At 47.5% G+C, this 19,140-nt stretch overlaps 1 protein-coding gene, 2 long non-coding RNA genes and 1 other non-coding gene across 4 annotated transcripts in view; 2 read left to right on the top strand and 2 right to left on the bottom strand.

The window, feature by feature from the left end:
* The first annotated feature begins 919 nt into the window (after positions 1-919).
* On the top strand, positions 920-3,570 carry LOC135828486 (uncharacterized). Its single transcript, XR_010555682.1, has 2 exons — positions 920-1,427; positions 3,126-3,570. It is a non-coding gene; the product is annotated as an uncharacterized LOC135828486 (long non-coding RNA).
* Positions 2,860-2,958, top strand: Trnay-gua (transfer RNA tyrosine (anticodon GUA)). Its single transcript has 2 exons — positions 2,860-2,896; positions 2,923-2,958. It is a non-coding gene; the product is annotated as a tRNA-Tyr (tRNA).
* A 426-nt stretch (positions 3,571-3,996) lies between the features above and the next one.
* Positions 3,997-8,330, bottom strand: LOC135828485 (uncharacterized). Its single transcript, XR_010555681.1, has 2 exons — positions 7,396-8,330; positions 3,997-4,352 (listed from the first exon to the last, which is right to left on the bottom strand). It is a non-coding gene; the product is annotated as an uncharacterized LOC135828485 (long non-coding RNA).
* A 7,820-nt stretch (positions 8,331-16,150) lies between these two features.
* The window catches only part of LOC135828927 (uncharacterized), a 70,911-nt gene continuing 67,921 nt past the window's right edge, over positions 16,151-19,140 (bottom strand). Inside the window, exon 31 of the mRNA XM_065341361.1 lies at positions 16,151-17,065. Coding sequence (XP_065197433.1) covers positions 16,827-17,065 — 239 coding nt within the window. The 3' untranslated portion in view covers positions 16,151-16,826. The remainder of the gene's footprint in view (positions 17,066-19,140) is intronic.

The following is a 19,140-nucleotide window of genomic DNA, read 5'->3' as shown; positions in this document are numbered from 1 at the left end:
GGGAGGGAGCGGAAAAGGAACTGAAATTATCCATATAAAAACCGCTCTGTGTCTGTGAGCGGTTCTGAAAAACCTTTACTGGTGCTGCCAAGTCGTAAAAGCAGGGAGTCCGTGTCATACTATACGACTCCCTGGTAAAAGTAAGAAAAATTAGAACTGGTGCATTGTCCCCCCAAATGTGAGCAGATCCACCTAAATCGCGAGTGGCGGTCATGGACCAGCGTAGATCTACAGGTAGGAATCTGGTGCTACTGGTGCGTCCGGGTCCCGTCATTCGCGATTTAGGTGGGTCAGCTCACATTTTGGGGTGCCAGTTCTATTAGGCCTTATGCACATTGTACAGATGCACGAAATCCCGTATAATCGTGTAGAATCCCGTAGACCCGGTTGGGTGTTGAATGTGCAGGACCCTATTATGTTTACTGCTATTTCCACTATGAAATGGGCCATGAAGGCATTTCATACGAAATCTTTTTCCGGCAGAGATCTAGCTAGTCGTTAGTTCAATCCCAAAGTGAAGAAGGCTTGAAAAGTGATCGTTTGCCATGAATTGTGAGGCTAAATGGGTCAAACGCGCATGTATAGCACACAATGAACACCCAACCGGGTATGTACACACCTACGGCCATAGTACAGAACTTCGTACATCTGTACAATGTGCATAAGGACTATTTTAAAAAGTTCTAATTTCTTACTTTTACGACAGGGCAGCATAAGCAAAAATCACAACATGACAATTATTCATGTTACATGTATATACAGTAGTAGTCTAGTAGCGTTCGCGAGTTAGTTAGTTTATAGTTAGCACTTGGTTTTGATTTGCACCACACTAGAGTCACTACTAGTACTACCAAGAGTAAACCTTTTTTGTACTCTTGGTACTACAGTATTACCTAAACTAAAGGCCGGGTTTTTCAGAACCGCTAGCTCACAGTCACACCATGCATGATGACGTGTCTTTTCCAGGCTGCATGCCTGGCCTCTCGCCGTCTCGGTTTGGAATCTGCAATGGAGAGCTTTGGTCGACTTTCTCTCTCCGTATCTCTATCTCTCTGAGAGAGACTGATGTGTTGCTCATATGCAGAGTCTTTCCTATGCCCCTGATCTGAGACGGCTGTGAGAAATAGACGAAGCCGCGCTGCGGATAGGTGCGCCCCGGTGGCCGGGCTGAGCAAATCAGCTTAGCGGTCGGACGGACGACTGCTTGCGCAAAAATTGCAATTGCGGCGGCAATGCGAAGAGACACCGGAACTTCGAAAGGCAATTGGCATTCCCAGTGCGTGTAGCTGAGTATGATGTACAAGGCCTGTCCTGAGAGAGTTGTGTTTGTCAACACATCCTACTGCTCTCCATGTGGACGTAGTGCGGAGGCAAGTCTGGAGCTGGGCTTACATGCCATTCACGACTCGGAAAGCCTTGAGTCATCGGTAAGTAATAGTTCTGAGGTGCTGAGTGTCGTGTCGGAGGCCATCAAAGAAAAGCCCACTTTGTCTGTCCGTCCTCCATTGGTGTTGCGTGCGTGCGTGTGCGTGTGTAGCGTGCGTGCGTGCGTGTGCCGTCCGTATTACCAAGAGTACATAACCCCCCTACTCTTGGTATTACTTGCATACAGTCAGGATTAGATTGAGTAGCTTTGATACTGCAGTGCGAAAGATCATTGTACATGTACTTGTAGATGAGCTCAGTGTGCCAGGCATACATGTACATGGCATGTATGGTTATTGGTTAATCATTGGTTGGGGGAGTGGTGGTGGTGGTATGCAATGATGAAGAGCAGGGCGGCGATGCATGCAGCAGTAGGTCTGGTGTACTGTGGACTGGTGAAAATCAGCCAATTGACATCAGCCAATTGACATCAGCCAATTGACATCAGCCAATTGACATCAGCCAATTGACATCAGCCAATTGACATCAGCCAATTGACATCAGCCAATTGACATCAGCGTAGTCGCGCTTCCTTCAAAAGTGTCAGGAAAGTTTTCCAGGTAGGCCCCGGCGGATAATGCTCGAGAATTTGATGTGGATTCTGCTTTTCCTGCAATATGCTCGCATTCAAAGGCTGCTCTGAAATAGCACTGATAATGCTTGAATAGGGCTTGAAAATGTTACGTCACAGCATAGCAACAATTTCAAAAATTCAAAATCTGGATCCAGTTTTTGGATGGATCCAAGCACATTTCAAGCGGCCTTACTCACAGCAAGGTGATATAGCCGGTGAAACTGACTGATTTGGCTATTGGCGGTGGGGTGACAACTGGTGGCGAAGTAGAAGTCACACCTGCATACGACATGCGTGGGTTGCTATGCACCCACACACTGAGGCAATAGCAAAGTCACACCTCAGTGGATCCAAAATAGAAATGTGATGTGAACTCACTACTCCCTGGCCGTTTTTGCCGTCATCACTTTCAAGCCCTATTCTGCTTCAGAAAAATGTAAATAGTGGTATAGATAACTAATGTTGCAGATTCGGATAACACTGCATACTAGTACATGTGTTTTGCAGCATACATGATGTACATCATGTACATCATGTTCTATGAAACAGAAAATACAAGAAGCACAGAATTATTATTGCTTAGCAGTAGCGCTGAAAAAAGTATACCGATAACTCGCATATCGATCGTTAAGAGTGCAGTCGATGATCGTTAGTGTTCAAAACCCTGGAGACAGCCCGTGCCCATGGGGGGGGGGGGGTGCGGATAATCGGCGTTTTACTGTATCACAAAATTCGCTACATGCGGGTTCGTTATAAGTGGAGTCAACTGTACATTTACGCCATACTCTGTACTTTTGCGACCACCCCTAGGTGCGGTTATGTCTTATGAACTGAATGAACTGCGCGACTAGTGTATGTGGCCTTCGATAGCTCAGTTGGTAGAGCGGAAGACTGTAGTGTGCGCATCACTGGGATGTGCAGTCATCTTTAGGTCGCTGGTTCAAATCCGGCTCGAAGGATTTTTTCACTTTTTTCTTTCTTTCTTTCATAGCGTACAGTGACCATGATTGAGAAACGAGAGGTACCAGGTTCAAGTCCTGCTTGGAAGCGGAAGGATTTTTTTCCAACTGGCCTGGCATAGTACTAACTGCTGTTCTACTTGTGTTTTCTTGTCTTTTGTCTGCAGGATTCGGCGGCCATTGCCGGCAAGGGAGGAGGAGGGCAGGCAACAGCAAGCCAGCAAGAAGCAAGCCGCCAAGAAAATTCGTGCCAAGAAAATTCTAAAAATAAGCCATCCCTATCCCCGACCACCATCCCCTACCAGATTGATTACTTATATAGGTGACCTAGTCTTGCTCTGAACACTTTGACACCTGTGCTGATTGGTCAACTGCCCTCGGCCAATCAGAGTCGGGTATAGAGCTCGCACAAGACATTTCGCACCTAGAGTGGGCAGCTAGTGCAGTGATAAACTTCGACTCTGATTGGCTTGTGGCATTTGAGCAATCATGCACAACCCCTCCCCTAATGTATATCCCTGGGGAATTCCCCTGCACACATCACCCCAGTCCTCACATGATATGCAGTGATGACATCACTGTAGTTAGCATGGAATACCGCAGTGATGATGACATCACTGTAGTTGGCATGGATCATGGAATACCGCAGTGATATCACTGCATGTACTTGACATGGTACTGAGTATACCGCAGGGATGATGACATCACCGTACTACCGTACTTGGCATACATATTGTTCGGACCTGGGTTGCTCACACCATACACACGGCATGCCGGCCGGGAGCATGCACACATGACCCCCTCTTACTTAGTCAACAGAAGACTGAACTGTTCTGAAGGCTGAGTGAAGCACTGGGGCCTGGGCCTGCTGGGGGTGCTCCTGCATGTCACATGACCCCTACCCATGTGATGCTGCGGACACCACACTTCCTGGGAACAGTGCCGCTGGGACCATGTCGTAGGTGCAAACCCCTACTCCCTAGCAGCGTTCCTGCACACATATACGTCACAGCAGAGCAAACACGACAGGCAGGCAAGAGAGAGAGCAGGAACCGGCAATGATCACCATGCACTATACCTCCTCACATGCATGGTGATCAAAGACTAGATATTACCATGATTACTGTTCACACAATGACTGATCACATGATGTACATCATACTACTGGAGATGAGAGGAAGTAAAATATACGAGTTGAGAAAAAGGTTTCGTGTTGGCATGGAAACGTCGTCAAGTTAGGCTGAACGGTACTGTTAACATGTTGCACCCGATGATATCCAGCCTCATGAATAAGTTAGCAGATCACGGCTGCGCCTCCGGTCGCTCAGTCTAGTGGTGTCCACCAGCATGGAGAGAATGAGAGAGAGAGAGAGAAAGAGAGAGCTCGTTTGATTCTGCGAATTAAAATAACAACAGAGAGAGAGAGAGAGAGAGAGAGAGAGAGAGAGAGAGAGAGAGAGAGAGAGCGAGAGAGAGAGAGAGAGCGAGAGAGAGAGAGAGAGAGAGAGAGAGAGAGAGAGAGAGAGAGAGAGAGAGAGGGACATCCCATTAGTATAATGTGCTATAGACGTTATGCGAATGATGTCGTGGGGTGAGTCAGCGGATTTTCTAATGGGTGCTAAGTATGCAGCATGAGTCGCTAGTTCAAGTGCAGCGCTGTGCCGCGAGTCCGTGACTTCGCCGAAGTGCCTCAACTGATGATGTTGTCGCATAACCCCTATAGAAATACAGTTTTATGGCCAGCACAGTGAAAACTCACACCTTTGTGTGTCGACTGTCCCGAATCCCTTCGCACAAATCATATCCCCAATTCATTTCGCCAGGAACTTAACAATTTCATTCATCTTGGGCACCCTGTAAGAAGACCTTAGGGTCTGTTGGGAATGCCCAAGTAAAATAATAAAATACCGTATTATCTCTAATATAAGCACAGTCTCCAATAATAGCACGTCTCCAATAATAGAACACCTTGTGGCGGCATTCAAAAAATAAAGTGCTCAGTCTCCATTATAAGCACACTGTGTAAATTCATTATCTGTACCGGCGAAAAAAACATGAAATGTGTGTGTCTGACATGAATTTGGCATGGCAACAGGCCTCTGAAATGAGGTTGAGATATTAATGGAACAGTCTCCAATAAAGGAACGTCTCCATTAATAGCACAGGGCGGAGGTACATTGAAAAAATAAAGGACCGTGCTTATATTAGAGATAATACGGTACAATACAAAAAATACTGTAGAGTACAATGAAACGTGATGTGCTAACGACTGTTTTCCATTCTACCACATGCAGTTCTGCATAGAACCTGCACCGGTAACAGTGATTGCCTGTGTTGCTCGACAAGCGGCCAACTTTTGGGGAACCAAGTGCCATACTTGACCTGCATACAGTGACCAAAAGTGCCGTCCTGGCCGACAGGCTTGACTGCAAAAGCGTTGAAGTGCACTCCGAAGCAAGTACACGCAGTCAACGGAAGTGACAGTGCATGCAGGGTGCGACATGCATTTGAGGGAGGTGTGAGAACACATGGGTGCTTCGTCTGCATGAAAGTCTTCTATGAATGTCCAACATTGATCAACGAATGGAAGTACAGTTGCTGCTCAATGAAATCCAGTCACGTCACTCAAGTACGCCCTAGACCTGCAAACACTGGGCTTCGAAATGGTGCAAGGTGCAAACTTGAGTGATGCGACTGGATTTTCATTGATCAACATGTCATGAGCCCCTGGCAGTATGCACATGATCCAGGATGCTACCAATGTACAAGTAAGTTAGTATGGGACCTTGTTCTAAAGAGTACCTGGCTTTAACGACCGCTTTTGCTGGCAGCGCGCAACCCCTGCACAGCCCCTGCACAGCCCCTGCACAGCCCCTGCACAGCCCCTGCACAGCCCCTGCACAGCCCCTGCACAGCCCCTGGGGGTGATCGTTTACTGTAACTGCTAACGGCCTTGCTAATACCGTGAAACCTGTCACTGTCTAAGTCGACCGCTAAAGCCAGGATCTTCAAAATGTGATTGCTGTGTACAGGTGGTCGCCTGATCCAGGCTCATATTACTGTAAAACCGGAAAGTCTAACGAGTCACAAAGTCTAACGTTTCAACGACCAATCATTTTTCGTTACTTGAAAAAACACGTTATCGCTAGATGTCTGTGTGAAGATGCGCATACAGATGGGTGGCCAAGTAGCCATCGTTAAACTTTCTGCACGTAATCATGCCAAGATTACAAAAAATGTTAAACTTTTTGATCGTTAGACTTTCCGGTTTTACAGTAGTAGAAATAGCACCCCTTGGTCCCGGCTGTAGTGGTCCTCTGGGGCAGGTGGTCGCCTTATCAGAGTGGTCTCCTTGACAAGTTTTACGGTACAACTTTTTTGTTTTAATTTCACAGCAAGCTAGTCGTATCAGGGGCAAGTACAAGGGCAGCTCACGCAGGAACATCAAGACATGGCGGACTAGTGAACAGCCTCATTACATAGTCTGTTAGACTGTTGCCTGCATGCATGCTGGCGCAGTGCCCGCAACAACACCCACTATGCATGTGCCGTAACTGGTGTGATCTGGAACGGCAGAATGCAGCACTCAGTGTGGCATGGGCCGGACTACCAGCGGCCACTTCCTGCCAGGCTTTTGAAAGACAATTTGGGCTCGGTTTACATACATGTACATCAGTGTTCTCTAACCAAAGGAGGGGGGGGGAGGGGGGAGGGGGGGGGGGGTGTAGCGACCCCTGTGAAAAAGTGCCACCCCCTCTGCTCCATTGTCGATTTTTGTGCTTTTTCAGGCCATTCATTTCAACGAAAAATTCAGTCGATAGTCACTAACAGAGGGTTCATAAAGGCACACTAGTCTGGGCGTGGGGTGAAGACGGGGTACGTTGCATTGTGCGTGGCAAGCCATTTTGGGGAACCTGGGTTACTAGGTAACTGTTCCCCCCTGCCTCCCCCCCCCCCCCCCACACCCCTGCAGTTTTTACCTGGCTAGAACCCTGCAGCCTGTACAGTGTGTGTGTGCATTGTCATGACACACACACACGAACAGGGCTGCAAACTGCACACATTTACTGTTGGACATACATGTACAATCATTGTTAGATTGACAGCATGGAACAAGGTGGAGGACACTGTGTTCGGAAACAGTGACCTTACTACAACCTTCCGCGGTTGGCAGACCAGTGTCCTCCACCTTGTTTCATGCTGTCAATCTAACAATGATGTGCGTGAACTACAACAAGGTTTATCTAATACTGGTTTTTAACCAGTGTTAGGTTATATCATAGTCATGTACAATCATGTACATGTTCACACACGTGTGTGCATGAGTGCACGTGTCACTGTGCATGCATGCACATACGTGCGCGCACACACACACACGCATGTTTGTTCACAATCGTGTGCAGGCTTTGCTGCCCTTCGACCACTTGTGGCACTTACCCACATAGCTATGCTGGGATGACCTGCTCCTGTACGCCGCTCTCATCGATGGCAATCCATTGCCTCCAACTCCCCTCCCCGTCTCCTTGACACGATGGGAAAGCTGACGCACTGTATCGCTCCTCCACAGCCATGACCTGCCACTGCTGCTCCGTTCTCCCTGGCACGATGCAGCGGGAAAGCTGACATACTGGATCACACCTCCGAATCCATGTACCACGTCCATGACATTCCACTGCAGCATGATTATGATCAAAGCAGGACGATTGGACACTCTGCTTACTATTGGCATGCTACCGAACTCATCGCTAGTCCATCCTGAGTTCGTACAGCTGTGAATGTGTTTCTACATTGACGGTCGCTGTTCGGGAATAATTCCCGGGTCCTCGTGACGAGCACAGACAGCAAAAGGAACACCAGCGGCAGCGTCGTCCAACTTGACCCGCTCCGTCAGCTTTGTCGTCAACGACGTAGATCTACGGTCGGACACCGTCAAACAGTCCACACAGTCAGCAGCAGCAGCCGAGAATGTGTCTCACTTGCCTCTCCATGCAGCTAACGTACATCTCAAGCAGGACTGAGCATGCAGCGTTCGTAGCTGCATGTTCTGCAATTCTACTTCTAGCCTGAAAACAGCTACATCGATTTTCTCTGGGAATGACCAGATGACCAGATGACGGATAGCCGCAAAGCCGCGACACTACTGTAGTAAACCTGCACGGTGCGGCTGACTGAGTGACTGAAGGTTGACACCGGTCACTGGTCTGAGCAGACAATTAAATGCTGCGGAACTAAGGAAGGTCGAGTCGACGATATGAAACTCATGCACTGATGCAGAACAGTGAGCTGATAAAAACACACAAACAGCTGGACTGTGTGTCACTGTCTTCTCCGGTATGGCTACGGAGCCGCGGACCGGTCGACCACCTTCCGTACCGGCCGTACAGTGTACCATGGTGTACTGAGAGTGAGCACCTCTGCTCGTTCTGCTTGATTTTCAGTTTTCATGCAGACAGGCTAGCTACACGTACATGTAGATCTACACTACAGCCTGTACCATGTGTAGATCTACAGGTAGACCATGGACCTGGTAGACATGCAGTGGTAGATGTATCTCTCTCTCTTCCATAACAGTGTCAGGTGATGCTGCTACATGTAGACTACCACTACCAGTAGATCTACTACATTGCAGTATTGCCATTGGCATTGTATTGGTCTAACTCTCTCGAAGTCGAAGTAGATCGCACCCAGTATGGCAGTAATAATAATTATGTATCCAGTGGTGTCAGTTGCTTGCTCTAGTCTAGCTGGGTAGATCAGTACATGATTGTACATTGTAGTAATACAGCAACTGACACTGGATTTATCATTAGGGTTTAGACGGTTTACCAAGACTAAAATGAGAAACACTTGGTGTTCCTGGGTAGTGCAGTGATCGGCTGTGAAGTGTGTGACCATGGTGACCGCTGACCATGATGGTCGCGCTGTTCGGTGTGTGGATTCTCACACAGTCACAGTCTCAGGGGCCGTTTACATGAGAAAAATAAGCCCGGGCTTATTCAACCCTAGGCGTACGATAAGCCCGCCTTGATCTGTCACCCAGTCATTTTAGAGCGCGCGTTTACATGGTCAGGCGGGCTTATTCAGCTCGCCCCGAGCTGAACTAGCCCTACCCTTGACCCCCGAGCTTATCCAACCCCCAGGGCTTATTTTGTCATGTAAACGGTCAAGAAGGGCTTATAAGCGAGTTTTTCCATGTTTTTCGATTTTGCCTCGTGAACCTGAGAGAATGTGGCCGTGGACAGTGCGTCTCTTTTATTTATTTCTTGGTATGTTTTCTTCTGGTTTTTGTCCAGTGGAAGGTCCTAGCCCATCTTTCACCTTCTCGAAAAATAAGTGACAATTGGAAAGGCAGTAGAAACCTGAGCCGGCATTTCTTGATCCAAATTTCATCAGACACGAATATTTACCACTGCGTTCATGTGCGATTTGAAAAATAGAATGCGCGCAGAACTCGCAGTCACTCACCTTAGTTCAGCCCCGTACAACCGTCATGTAAACGGTTGAAAAATAAGCCCGAGGTGAATAAGCCCGGGCTTCTTTTCCTCATGTAAACGGCCCCTCAGACTTGCATGACATTGACTTTGTGCTGACATGCAGTAACTTACATGGCATGGCGGGCATTGCCAGGGCCTAGGGGCAGATCCAGGGGGGGGGGGGGTCCGGGGTTCCACGGAACTCCCTAAATTTCGCAAAATAATGTGCTGCAGGAAACCATATCATATGCATGTACTGTACAACTGTTGGACACACATGGCATTGTTGCCTGGACATTAGCACTGCAGGAATACTACTACAGACCGTACAGTATACTACTACAGACCGTACAGTATACTACTACAGACCGTACAGTATACTATTACTACTAGTCTGTCGGCAAGAGTACTACTGTAACCTCTGGGGATAGGTCCTCTTGCCGACGCCGGGATATACAGAAACTTCATCTATTCAACAATTCATAGGGTACCCTGTAAAAAGGCCCTAGGCCTGTGGGACTGCCCTATTCAAAATTTAATAATAATAATAATAATAATTGGAAAGGCTTTCTGTCTAAAGCCTTTCCATACTGGTGCTCGATGTTTTCAGTTTGGGGACACCAAAATTAGTGTACCGCTAAAGACACGTGGTCGACACGTTGTTGACACGTTGCTGACACTTTGTTGACACGTGACCCAATTACCGGCCTACCAAGTGCCTTTGGCGACCGCTAACAGCAACTGTGGAACAGTGCAGTGCCCTTTTTTGGAGCAACGTACGAGTAGTGCCCGTGGATTATGACCCCGCGACCCCAATCTACGTGGCGGTCCGCAATTCGCTACTTCATACTGACTGGCGTCCGGCATCGTCCCGAATTTGGCCGCAATCTGCTCTCGGGACCCCTATAGGGCTCCCTGACCTGCTCCATCTCCGCCATCGTCAATGTACTGCGCATCCACCCAGGCCAGGACTGCACTTACTTACGGGAAGGAGTATTTGCAAGATGGAATCTGGGAACTGGAAGACGACGAAGAAGAAGCGTGGGAATCCGGCGGCAATGGCTGGGATGTAAGTCCAACATTGCTGGTGCTAGAGTTGCCACTGCTTGCTTTAATACAAGGGAAATGTGTGTTGCCTTTTGCCTTTTCCGACGTCCTCCTCCGACTGTACTCCCGATCCCAGGACTGAACTTACGGGAAGGAGTGCTTCCAAGATGGAAGACCAAGAAGAAGAAGCCGCTGAATCCGGCGGCAATGGCTGGGGTGTAAGTCCAACATTTCTGGTGCTAGAGTTGCCACTGCTTGTTTATAAGGGATTCACGTGTGTTGCCCTTTTTTGCCTTCTCCCATGTTCTCCTCCGACTGTACTGGTGAACGCTGTGACATATGTTGCCCTTTCCAGGCAGTAGAAGGGAGGGGCGGGGGGCAGTACATCCTGGCATCCAGGAATGCTAGGTGGAACTAGGCAATCTGACCTTTCCTCTTACTCCAATAATGGTATGGATGGGGAGTTCTTGAACATCCTCAGTCTTGTTAGAGTGAACTGTGCAACTCGGCAATCGGTGATAGCAGAGGACCAATGCCGATGGCGATGCTCCTTCCTTTTTCTCTGTCACAGGCTGCGGTCTCGAGAAGAAGCGTTATTTCTGCATTCCAAGAAGGACGGCACAATGGTGAGTGGAACTTCGTGGGTGTGCAGCCTTGCTAGTTGAATTGTAAATCAACCATTCTTCCTGTCTCTGACTTCTTCAATGTCCTCCTCAGTGTCGGACTGTCCGCGTCGCATTGAACTGGTCCGATGAGGCTGCTATTGCACACACAGTGAGGGAACTCCCATACGGGAACTCGGAAGTACTGCTACAGTACAGGTAAGGTGGTCATTGCTTATGTGGGTGCGCCGTTGTTGTCAACTTTTAAGCCAGATGTACTCCGACCTACATGGAGTCTGAAAGTAGTCAGCTGGCGAACTACAATTGAAGTTTAGACGTTATATGCCGCGGCTTGGTCAGCTTTTTCAGTTTCACAATGCATTGCACTCAGCACCGCTTCTCGGAATATCTTGTCAGGATAGCTGTGGAACGCATCCTCCCCAGTGGCGGAACGGCAAATGTGCTGTTCATTTTTAGGCTTGCTTTTATGGTACGTACAAATCCCCATTGAAAAGACATAGTGGAGACCAGAAACTGCAAATAGATGTTGGGAACCGCGAAGACCACCCTTCCTCGTCAAGTTCCCTGAGGGTGTGGAGGGGGGGGGGGGGCGGAGGAGGGACATTCCTGCACTGCTTAAAGTAGGATTCACAGGAGCATTTTCAGAAATTGCTTGTACATTTGTACCAGTTGTAACCGACAAACGCATTCTCATTGAGCTTTGACTTGAGGCACGTCAGCAAGGCACTGTTGCATCGCTGACGTCTTGTCGTGATTCTGTGAATGGTATTTTGTGCGAGTTTGCATCGCACGCAGAATCGCAGGTCGTCTCGCATTGCGCAGCACACTGCCAAATTGCTTCTGTGAATCCCACGTGAATGGGAATTCCAATGGGAATGTAATCCATTGCCAACAGGTGTATTCCCGAGCTGCGCATCATACTGCAAAATTGCTCCTGTGCATGCGAGTTTGCATCGCACGCAGAATCGCAGGTCGTGTTGCATTGCGCAGCACACTGTCAAATTGCTTCTGTGAATCCCACGTGAATGGGAATTCCAATGGGAATGTAATCCATTGCCAACAGGTGTATTCCCGAGCTGCGCATCATACTGCAAAATTGCTCCTGTGCATGCGAGTTTGCATCGCACGCAGAATCGCAGGTCGTGTCGCATTGCGCAGCACACTGCCAAATTGCTTCTGTGAATCCCACGTGAATGGGAATTCCAATGGGAATGTAATCCATTGCCAACAGGTGTATTCCCGAGCTGCGCATCATACTGCAAATTGCTCCTGTGCATGCAAATGGATTTCATTGCTCTTCTGTAGTTTGGGAAATTCTCGATTATGATAATTCTGCGTGTGTGTGTGTACACCAGCCCTGAACATACATGTAGGTGACCCATTTGTGGTGTCTCATAGCCTACCTCACGACCTTATGCTTTCTTTCTGTATCACTTGTATCTTGCAGGTATATCACCCCGTGACGACCACATCGAAGTCTGAAATTGAAGTGTGAAGATGCTTCAGCAACCCCTTCATATTTTTCCATTGCTTTTATTGTGCTTCTACTGTGCATGTGATGGCAATGTATGCCGGTGACACGGTCAGATTTTGTCCATGCGTGTAACGTACACCTGCATGCTATCGTTGAAAAGGATCTGCCACTTACGATCTTCGGACGAGTATCAGGTCAGCTTGGTTTTGTGTGGGCTGTACCAGATGCTGTTCACTTCTCTATCTGTTGGATATGTGACTTTCTGCAAGTTTCTGGTGTATGGTGGCCACTTCTTTGCTTGTCTTTGTATGACATTACAATAATTCTGTATTCACTGCTTCCATGGTGTGATCTGCAAACTGCAATCCTTAGGCAAATATCATCACGCTGCAATGTTGTGCTTTGGCCGCCAGCTTACCTACACATTGTAGTTGAATTATTTTTGTTTCACAACTGACTTCCTGAAGTATGGTGGCTACTGCTTTGCATGGCATTATACAATGTTCATCAAGAATTTCCTGTTTGGGTCGTGTGTGTGTGTGTGTGTGTGTGTGTGTGTGTGTGTGTGTGTGTGCACGGCTTCGCCAGTTGTGTGGATTAGACAGTTATCTGGCGCTTGTCTTGATCTGTTTCAATCAGAATCAGATCCGCTATCGTTGCTATAAAGAGAAAATCTGTGGGTGCACATCCAGTGCATTTACAGATTTGCGTGCTTCTCTTGCGACGGGCGTATACATGGTACATTGTGTGTGTGTGTGTGTGTGTGTGTGTGTGTGTGTGTGTGTGTGTGTGTGTGTGTGTGTGTGTGTGTGTGTGTGTGTGTGTGCGTGCGTGCGTGCCTGTGTGTGCCATGTGCATGTGCGTGTTTGTCACAATGTGTCTGTGTGCAGGGAGGGCTGGAATGTATCAGTGTGCTACTGCAGTCGCATGGCTACATACAGTGGATCGCGCGCGTGCTCACCATGTTTATCTTCGGAGCTGGGCCGGTATGGGGGAGGGAACAGAAAAAGAACTGAAATTACCCATATAAAAACCGCTCTCTGAGCGGTTCTGAAAAACCTCTACTGGTGCAGCCCCGTCGTAAAAGTAAGAAATTAGAACTGGCGCATTGTCCTCCCAAATGTGAACTGATCCACCTAAATCGCGATTGACGGGACCCGAACGCACCAGTAGCACGAGGTCGGGAGGGCACAGGATCACAGCCGGCGTCGGCGCTGATCAAGTTACCATACAACACTTACAGTACGTAGACCTACCCCGAAGCCCACCTTTGCCGCTTTGGCTTTGGCTATGGACCAGCGTCCCCAGCTGCATCCACAGGTAGGAACCTCGTGCTACTGGTGCGTTCGGGTCCCGTCAATCGCGATTTAGGTGGATCAGTTCACATTTGGGAGGACAATGCGCCAGTTCTAATTTCTTACTTTTACGACGGGGCTGCACCAGTAGAGGTTTTTCAGAACCGCTCAGAGAGCGGTTTTTATATGGGTATAATAATATACATGATTATACTCTTGTTAGCGGGCACTCTGCCTGTCTCGCTCTGGTTTTCACAGGGGGATTTCCCAAGTTGAAGATGATCACGCATGCGATCCAGGTTAGGCTGCAACCACACTACAGTCAGTTTCAAAAAGATTAGCAATCCTGGCCCGGGGAGTTTGCCGTCTTACCGTATGAGCGCTCGAGCGCTGCCTGATAAAACTCACTGTCAACTCGAAGAAATATTCCGCGCGAAAGCATGAAAAATGACAACTCACTCAGGTCGATGTCGGTACAGTCGTGTACGTCTGGTTCACAACAAACGAGTTCTTCCTCGTATCGATTATGGAGTCAGAGAGGACATGTCGAAAGTGTAGTAAATGCCAAGGCTGACGAGCGGCATGGGTCCGAATATGTTTTGTGACCGAATAGTTTCTTTGAGCTGCGATGCAATTTACTCTCACCATGTGACGAAAACGACATCGACACAGACTCATTCCCAAGGCCATGACTTGGCGAAGCTATCCGTATGACTTCGACAACATTTTGAGAAAAGCAGACACCTGTGGAAGCTGATAGAAGACGGCGTTGACTTCTAAATTCAAATAAATTGGCGATCTTGAAATACTAAAATAATTCTCAAAAAGAAATCGATCGATCGATGTGCCGGTGTATTCAACACGTAGCTACAGCGCAATGACTTCCGTATTCACTCACACCGTTTCAGTGTTGTGGGTGTGTTCACATGGCGTGATCCAGTCAAGTGTCAGTCAGTTCGGGAGGAAGCGGGAGCTCCAACAACAACAATCGTGAACAACAAGTCTGCTTGATCACCAAAAAACAATGAAAAAAAAGTGTGAGTTGAAGATAGGTTGGGCGGGTTTGAACTCACAACTAATTACTTCATGGTCAGCAGACAGCATCCATAACCACAAGGCCAGAAAGGAAAAGATAAATCGTGGGTTTTGATAGAAAAATCGATACTGGCTTCCAGGGCAAATTGCAAACCATGGGAAAAGGCCGGAAACCTGGCCGAAATTCTAACTCCTTAACGGCTTGTCCAATTGTTCCGAAACCGTCACAGAACAATTTGCCGTGCCCTAACCAGCCCTTTTATGTATTTCGTTGTCCAATTTTCCCTTATCTTCATACTTTTTAAGACCAAAACCTGATTGCTAATCTTTTTGAAACAGACTATAGGTACAAAATCACGTACAAACGGCATTACAGTAGAAATCGTCATGCCGACGCGTCCGAAATGCAAAATGCGCTTTGTAGGTTTTCAGCAACTGGCGCACCCCTGTAGAAAGCCACGTTTGTCGTTTTCGTCGTTTTCGAGCTCCTTCTGCTGTGTACAACTTTGCTTTTATACCGGGTCATCGTACATAGCATCAGCATCAGCATTGTTTTTGAATTATTTCCCGGTCTTTTCCAGCGCATGGCACGTGCTTTGGTACGACAACGTCACGTGCTGGTCGCGTGAAAACGTCATCTATGCAGACCGAAAAGTGTAGTGTGGTGGCGTACCGACTTGTACTGTGATATGCATGAAAATTTGTACTGTGATTTTTACGTAGTGTGGTTGCGGCCTAATTAGGCTGCAACCACACTAGGTACAAAATCACGTACAAACGGCATTACAGTAGAAATCGTCATGCCGACGCGTGCGAAATGCAAAATGCGCTTTGTAGGTTTTCAGCAACTGGCGCACCCCTGTAGAAAGCCACGTTTGTCGTTTTCGTCGTTTTCGCGCTCCTTCTCCTGTGTACAACTTTGCTTTTGTACCGGGTCATCGTACATAGCATCAGCACCAGCAGGGTTTTTGAATTTCCCGGTCTTTTCCAGCGCATGGCACACGCTTTGGTACGACAACGTCACGTGCTGGTCGCGTGAAAACGTCATCTATGCAGACCGAAAAGTGTAGTGTGGTTGCGTACCGACTTGCACTGAGATATGCATGAAAATTTGTACTGTGATTTTTACGTAGTGTGGTTGCGGCCTTTTAGTACCTGATGTGGTCCATGTAGTATACGGTACATGTAGATTAGAATATCCTCTACTGTATCTTGTTGTACTGGTGCGGACATTCAGCACGAACACTTATGAAAAGGTTGCAGATAAGAAACACAGAGTCATGGTAATCCCGGCCACCGCTTTCAACCACCAGTGCCACCGCCAGCACTTAGAAATGTATCACAAATTCACAATCATGAATGAATATTAGTCCGAATACAGGTGTCGGGCGGGGAATACTGAACAGGGAGAGAGAGAGACAGTGTGCACATTGTCCAATGCTGACGCAGTGCCAGCTAGTCAGAAGCACCAGTAGAATTGTAAACTAGTATATGTGCAGTGCTGCACGCTCGTGGAGTGATGCTGCAGTTAGCTGAGTTAGCTGATCTGGTCAAGTCTAGACCATCCATGCATGATTAATGATTATCTTACACCACACACGACTTGTAGAAAAAGGATAAAAATCTATACAATTACGTAACTACGTAAAATGAACTCTGCCTCTGGAGAGGAATTAGGGAATGAGATTCACTATCACACTAAAAACGTATATTCTCCCTAAAACAGGAACGAATTTTAAAATTCATTAGACACTGGATGCTATTTACTTAGATAAATAATCATGTTTTGGAAAAAAGAAGGCGTGTGCGGGGAAGAAGGGGGGGGGGGGCACGGTTCAATGTGCTGCTAACAGAACGACAGCCATGCTCCTAGCACGGCCAGGATTACCTTCACGGCGGCTTTCCAATGCACTCGCAGGGCTTATACCTCCACCGCATTGTCGTCGTCGTCCATATTGACAGAGAACAGGCCGTCATCTGTGGCACCGTTAAAGCTGGACACCGTGGCATCGACGGGAATACTAAACCCTTCAGGCGGTGCACCGTCACTGCAGCTATCCACATCATCCACGTCATCGCCATCGAGGAACCGCACGTGTAGGTTGGTTCGACGGCTGGAGTTGCCGGACAAAGATGACCTTTGGCCGCGGTTACCAGATCCTGCAAGGGCAATGCACATAATACTCATCTACTGTATAAGTACAAATTTTCGTTCACGAAATCTTTCGTTAGATCACTCCACCAGCAGGCTTGTTACGTACTAAATTTCGTTTTTCGTTGAGGTCTGTCACCCCAAACGTTCAGAAAAAACCTTAGTTTGGCACAAACTTTAGTTATTTCGTGCCCCTACGAGCTGAGCAGTCATTTCACAAAGGCTTTATTAAGTTCAAAACGAGTGGATATGAAGGCGGTAAAGAACAGGGGAGGAGAAATAAATGTGATATGGAAGAAATTTCAAGAAATGATGAAAAAAAGTATACTTCGAACTCGTGTTCTGTCTCTGTCTCTCTGTCTCTCACTCACTCTCTCTCTCTGTCTCTTTCTCTCTGTCTCTCTGTCTCTCTCCGTCTCTCTCTCCGCCTCTCTCTCCGTCTCTCTCTCTCTCTCTCTCTCTCTCTCTCTCCGTCTCTCTCTCTCTCTCTCTCTCTCTCTCACTCACTCTCTCTCTGTCTCTTTCTCTCTGTCTCTCTGTCTCTCTGTCTCTCTCCGTCTCTCTCTCCGCCTCTCTCTCCGTCCCTCTCTCTCTCTCTCCGTCTCTCCGTCTCTCTCTTCGTCTCTCCGTCTCTCTCTCCGTCTCTCCGTCTCTCTCTCTCTCTCTCTCTCTCTCTCTCTCTCTCTCTCTCTCTCTCTCTCTCTCTCTCTCTCTCTCTCTCTCTCTCTCTCTCTCTCTCTCTCTCTCTGTCTCTCTCTGTCTCTCTCTCTGTCTCTCTCTCTCTGTCTCTGTCTCTGTCTCTGTCTCTCTCACTTTGGTACTTTGATCCGGTATAAAATGCCTTATGATTCAGTACACCTCATAGCGATCGGTTTAGCCCGTAACTCTGAGCTCCGCTGATGAGAACTAACAAGGTGGAAACAGCTAGCTGTCCGCAGATAGAGCGAGGCAGTATACACATATAATACAGGGATGAATTTATCCTGTATCGCATCGCAATTTGCGAGGCGAAATCGATCTACTGCTACTCAAAAGTCACCGTGACTCGCAGAAAACTGCGATACATAGAGTAACATGCATACAGTGCAATGTATGTGGTGCAGGTACTCTCAACCTGGGTGAACCTGTATGCTTCAGTCGTTTTCTGCAAATGGGCTTTCAGGCATCACTATCAACAAGGACAATCTGGTAAACACCCAACCTTCAAAGAACAAATGCTAATCAAAATCAAAGACTGCTACACAATTGTGATTTTGTATAGCAGAAACTGCTATGCAATAATATGACAGTAAATGCATCCCTGTAATAGTAAAGAACTGAAAAGGACCTCAATTCACTAGTTACGTGTCCTTATCCACCTATTCACTGCCAGGATCGAGTCACTATAATTACATGTACATTATTCTTCATCTTTCATTGTGTAAAATTTAAACTCGGATACTGAGCCAGTAATAAAATGTAATAAAGAGAAGAAACACATGAGAGCGAGTTATGCAGCAACTATCCACGACTGTAACAAGATGATAAACGGTCAGAAAGTGCAATAGGGCACAAAACTGACAGGCTACTGAGACATTCAGCGACCCGAGACCTAGCTCTAACACATCTCCAGTGCGCAAACCAACAGCCTTCCAACTTGGAAGGTTCATGGTTACGTAGGACCAAAGAGGGGAAGGTGAGCGCAACGAAAATGTGCACAAGCTAAGTCCCGCGGCAACAAAGAATGCCGACTGTTACAGGACGATGACGAGACCAGTTAATAACATGACAATGCGGTCTAACTACACTGTGTTAGAGCTAGGTCTCGGGTCGCTGAATGTCTCAGTAGCCTGTCAGTTTTGTGCCCTATTGCACTTTCTGACCGTTTATCATCTTGTTACAGTCGTGGATAGTTGCTGCATAACTCGTTCTCATGTGTTTCTTCTCTTTTTTTTAACTTTCATTGTGTGCGTTCGATTTTTCCCACGAATTTATTTTAACTCCATTCACGAATCACTCCTGGCTATTCTCATCACCCCATGTGACTGGGATGAATGGATTACGAACCGATTCCAGGGCTTGAATGGGTGAGATTCCATTCATG

This window comes from Sycon ciliatum, chromosome 12 (assembly GCF_964019385.1).
Source record: "Sycon ciliatum chromosome 12, ocSycCili1.1, whole genome shotgun sequence".
NCBI classification, from domain to species: Eukaryota; Metazoa; Porifera; class Calcarea; order Leucosolenida; family Sycettidae; genus Sycon; species Sycon ciliatum.
The sequence above is the reverse complement of the archived record's forward strand: the minus strand, read 5'-3'. Positions and strand labels throughout refer to the sequence as shown.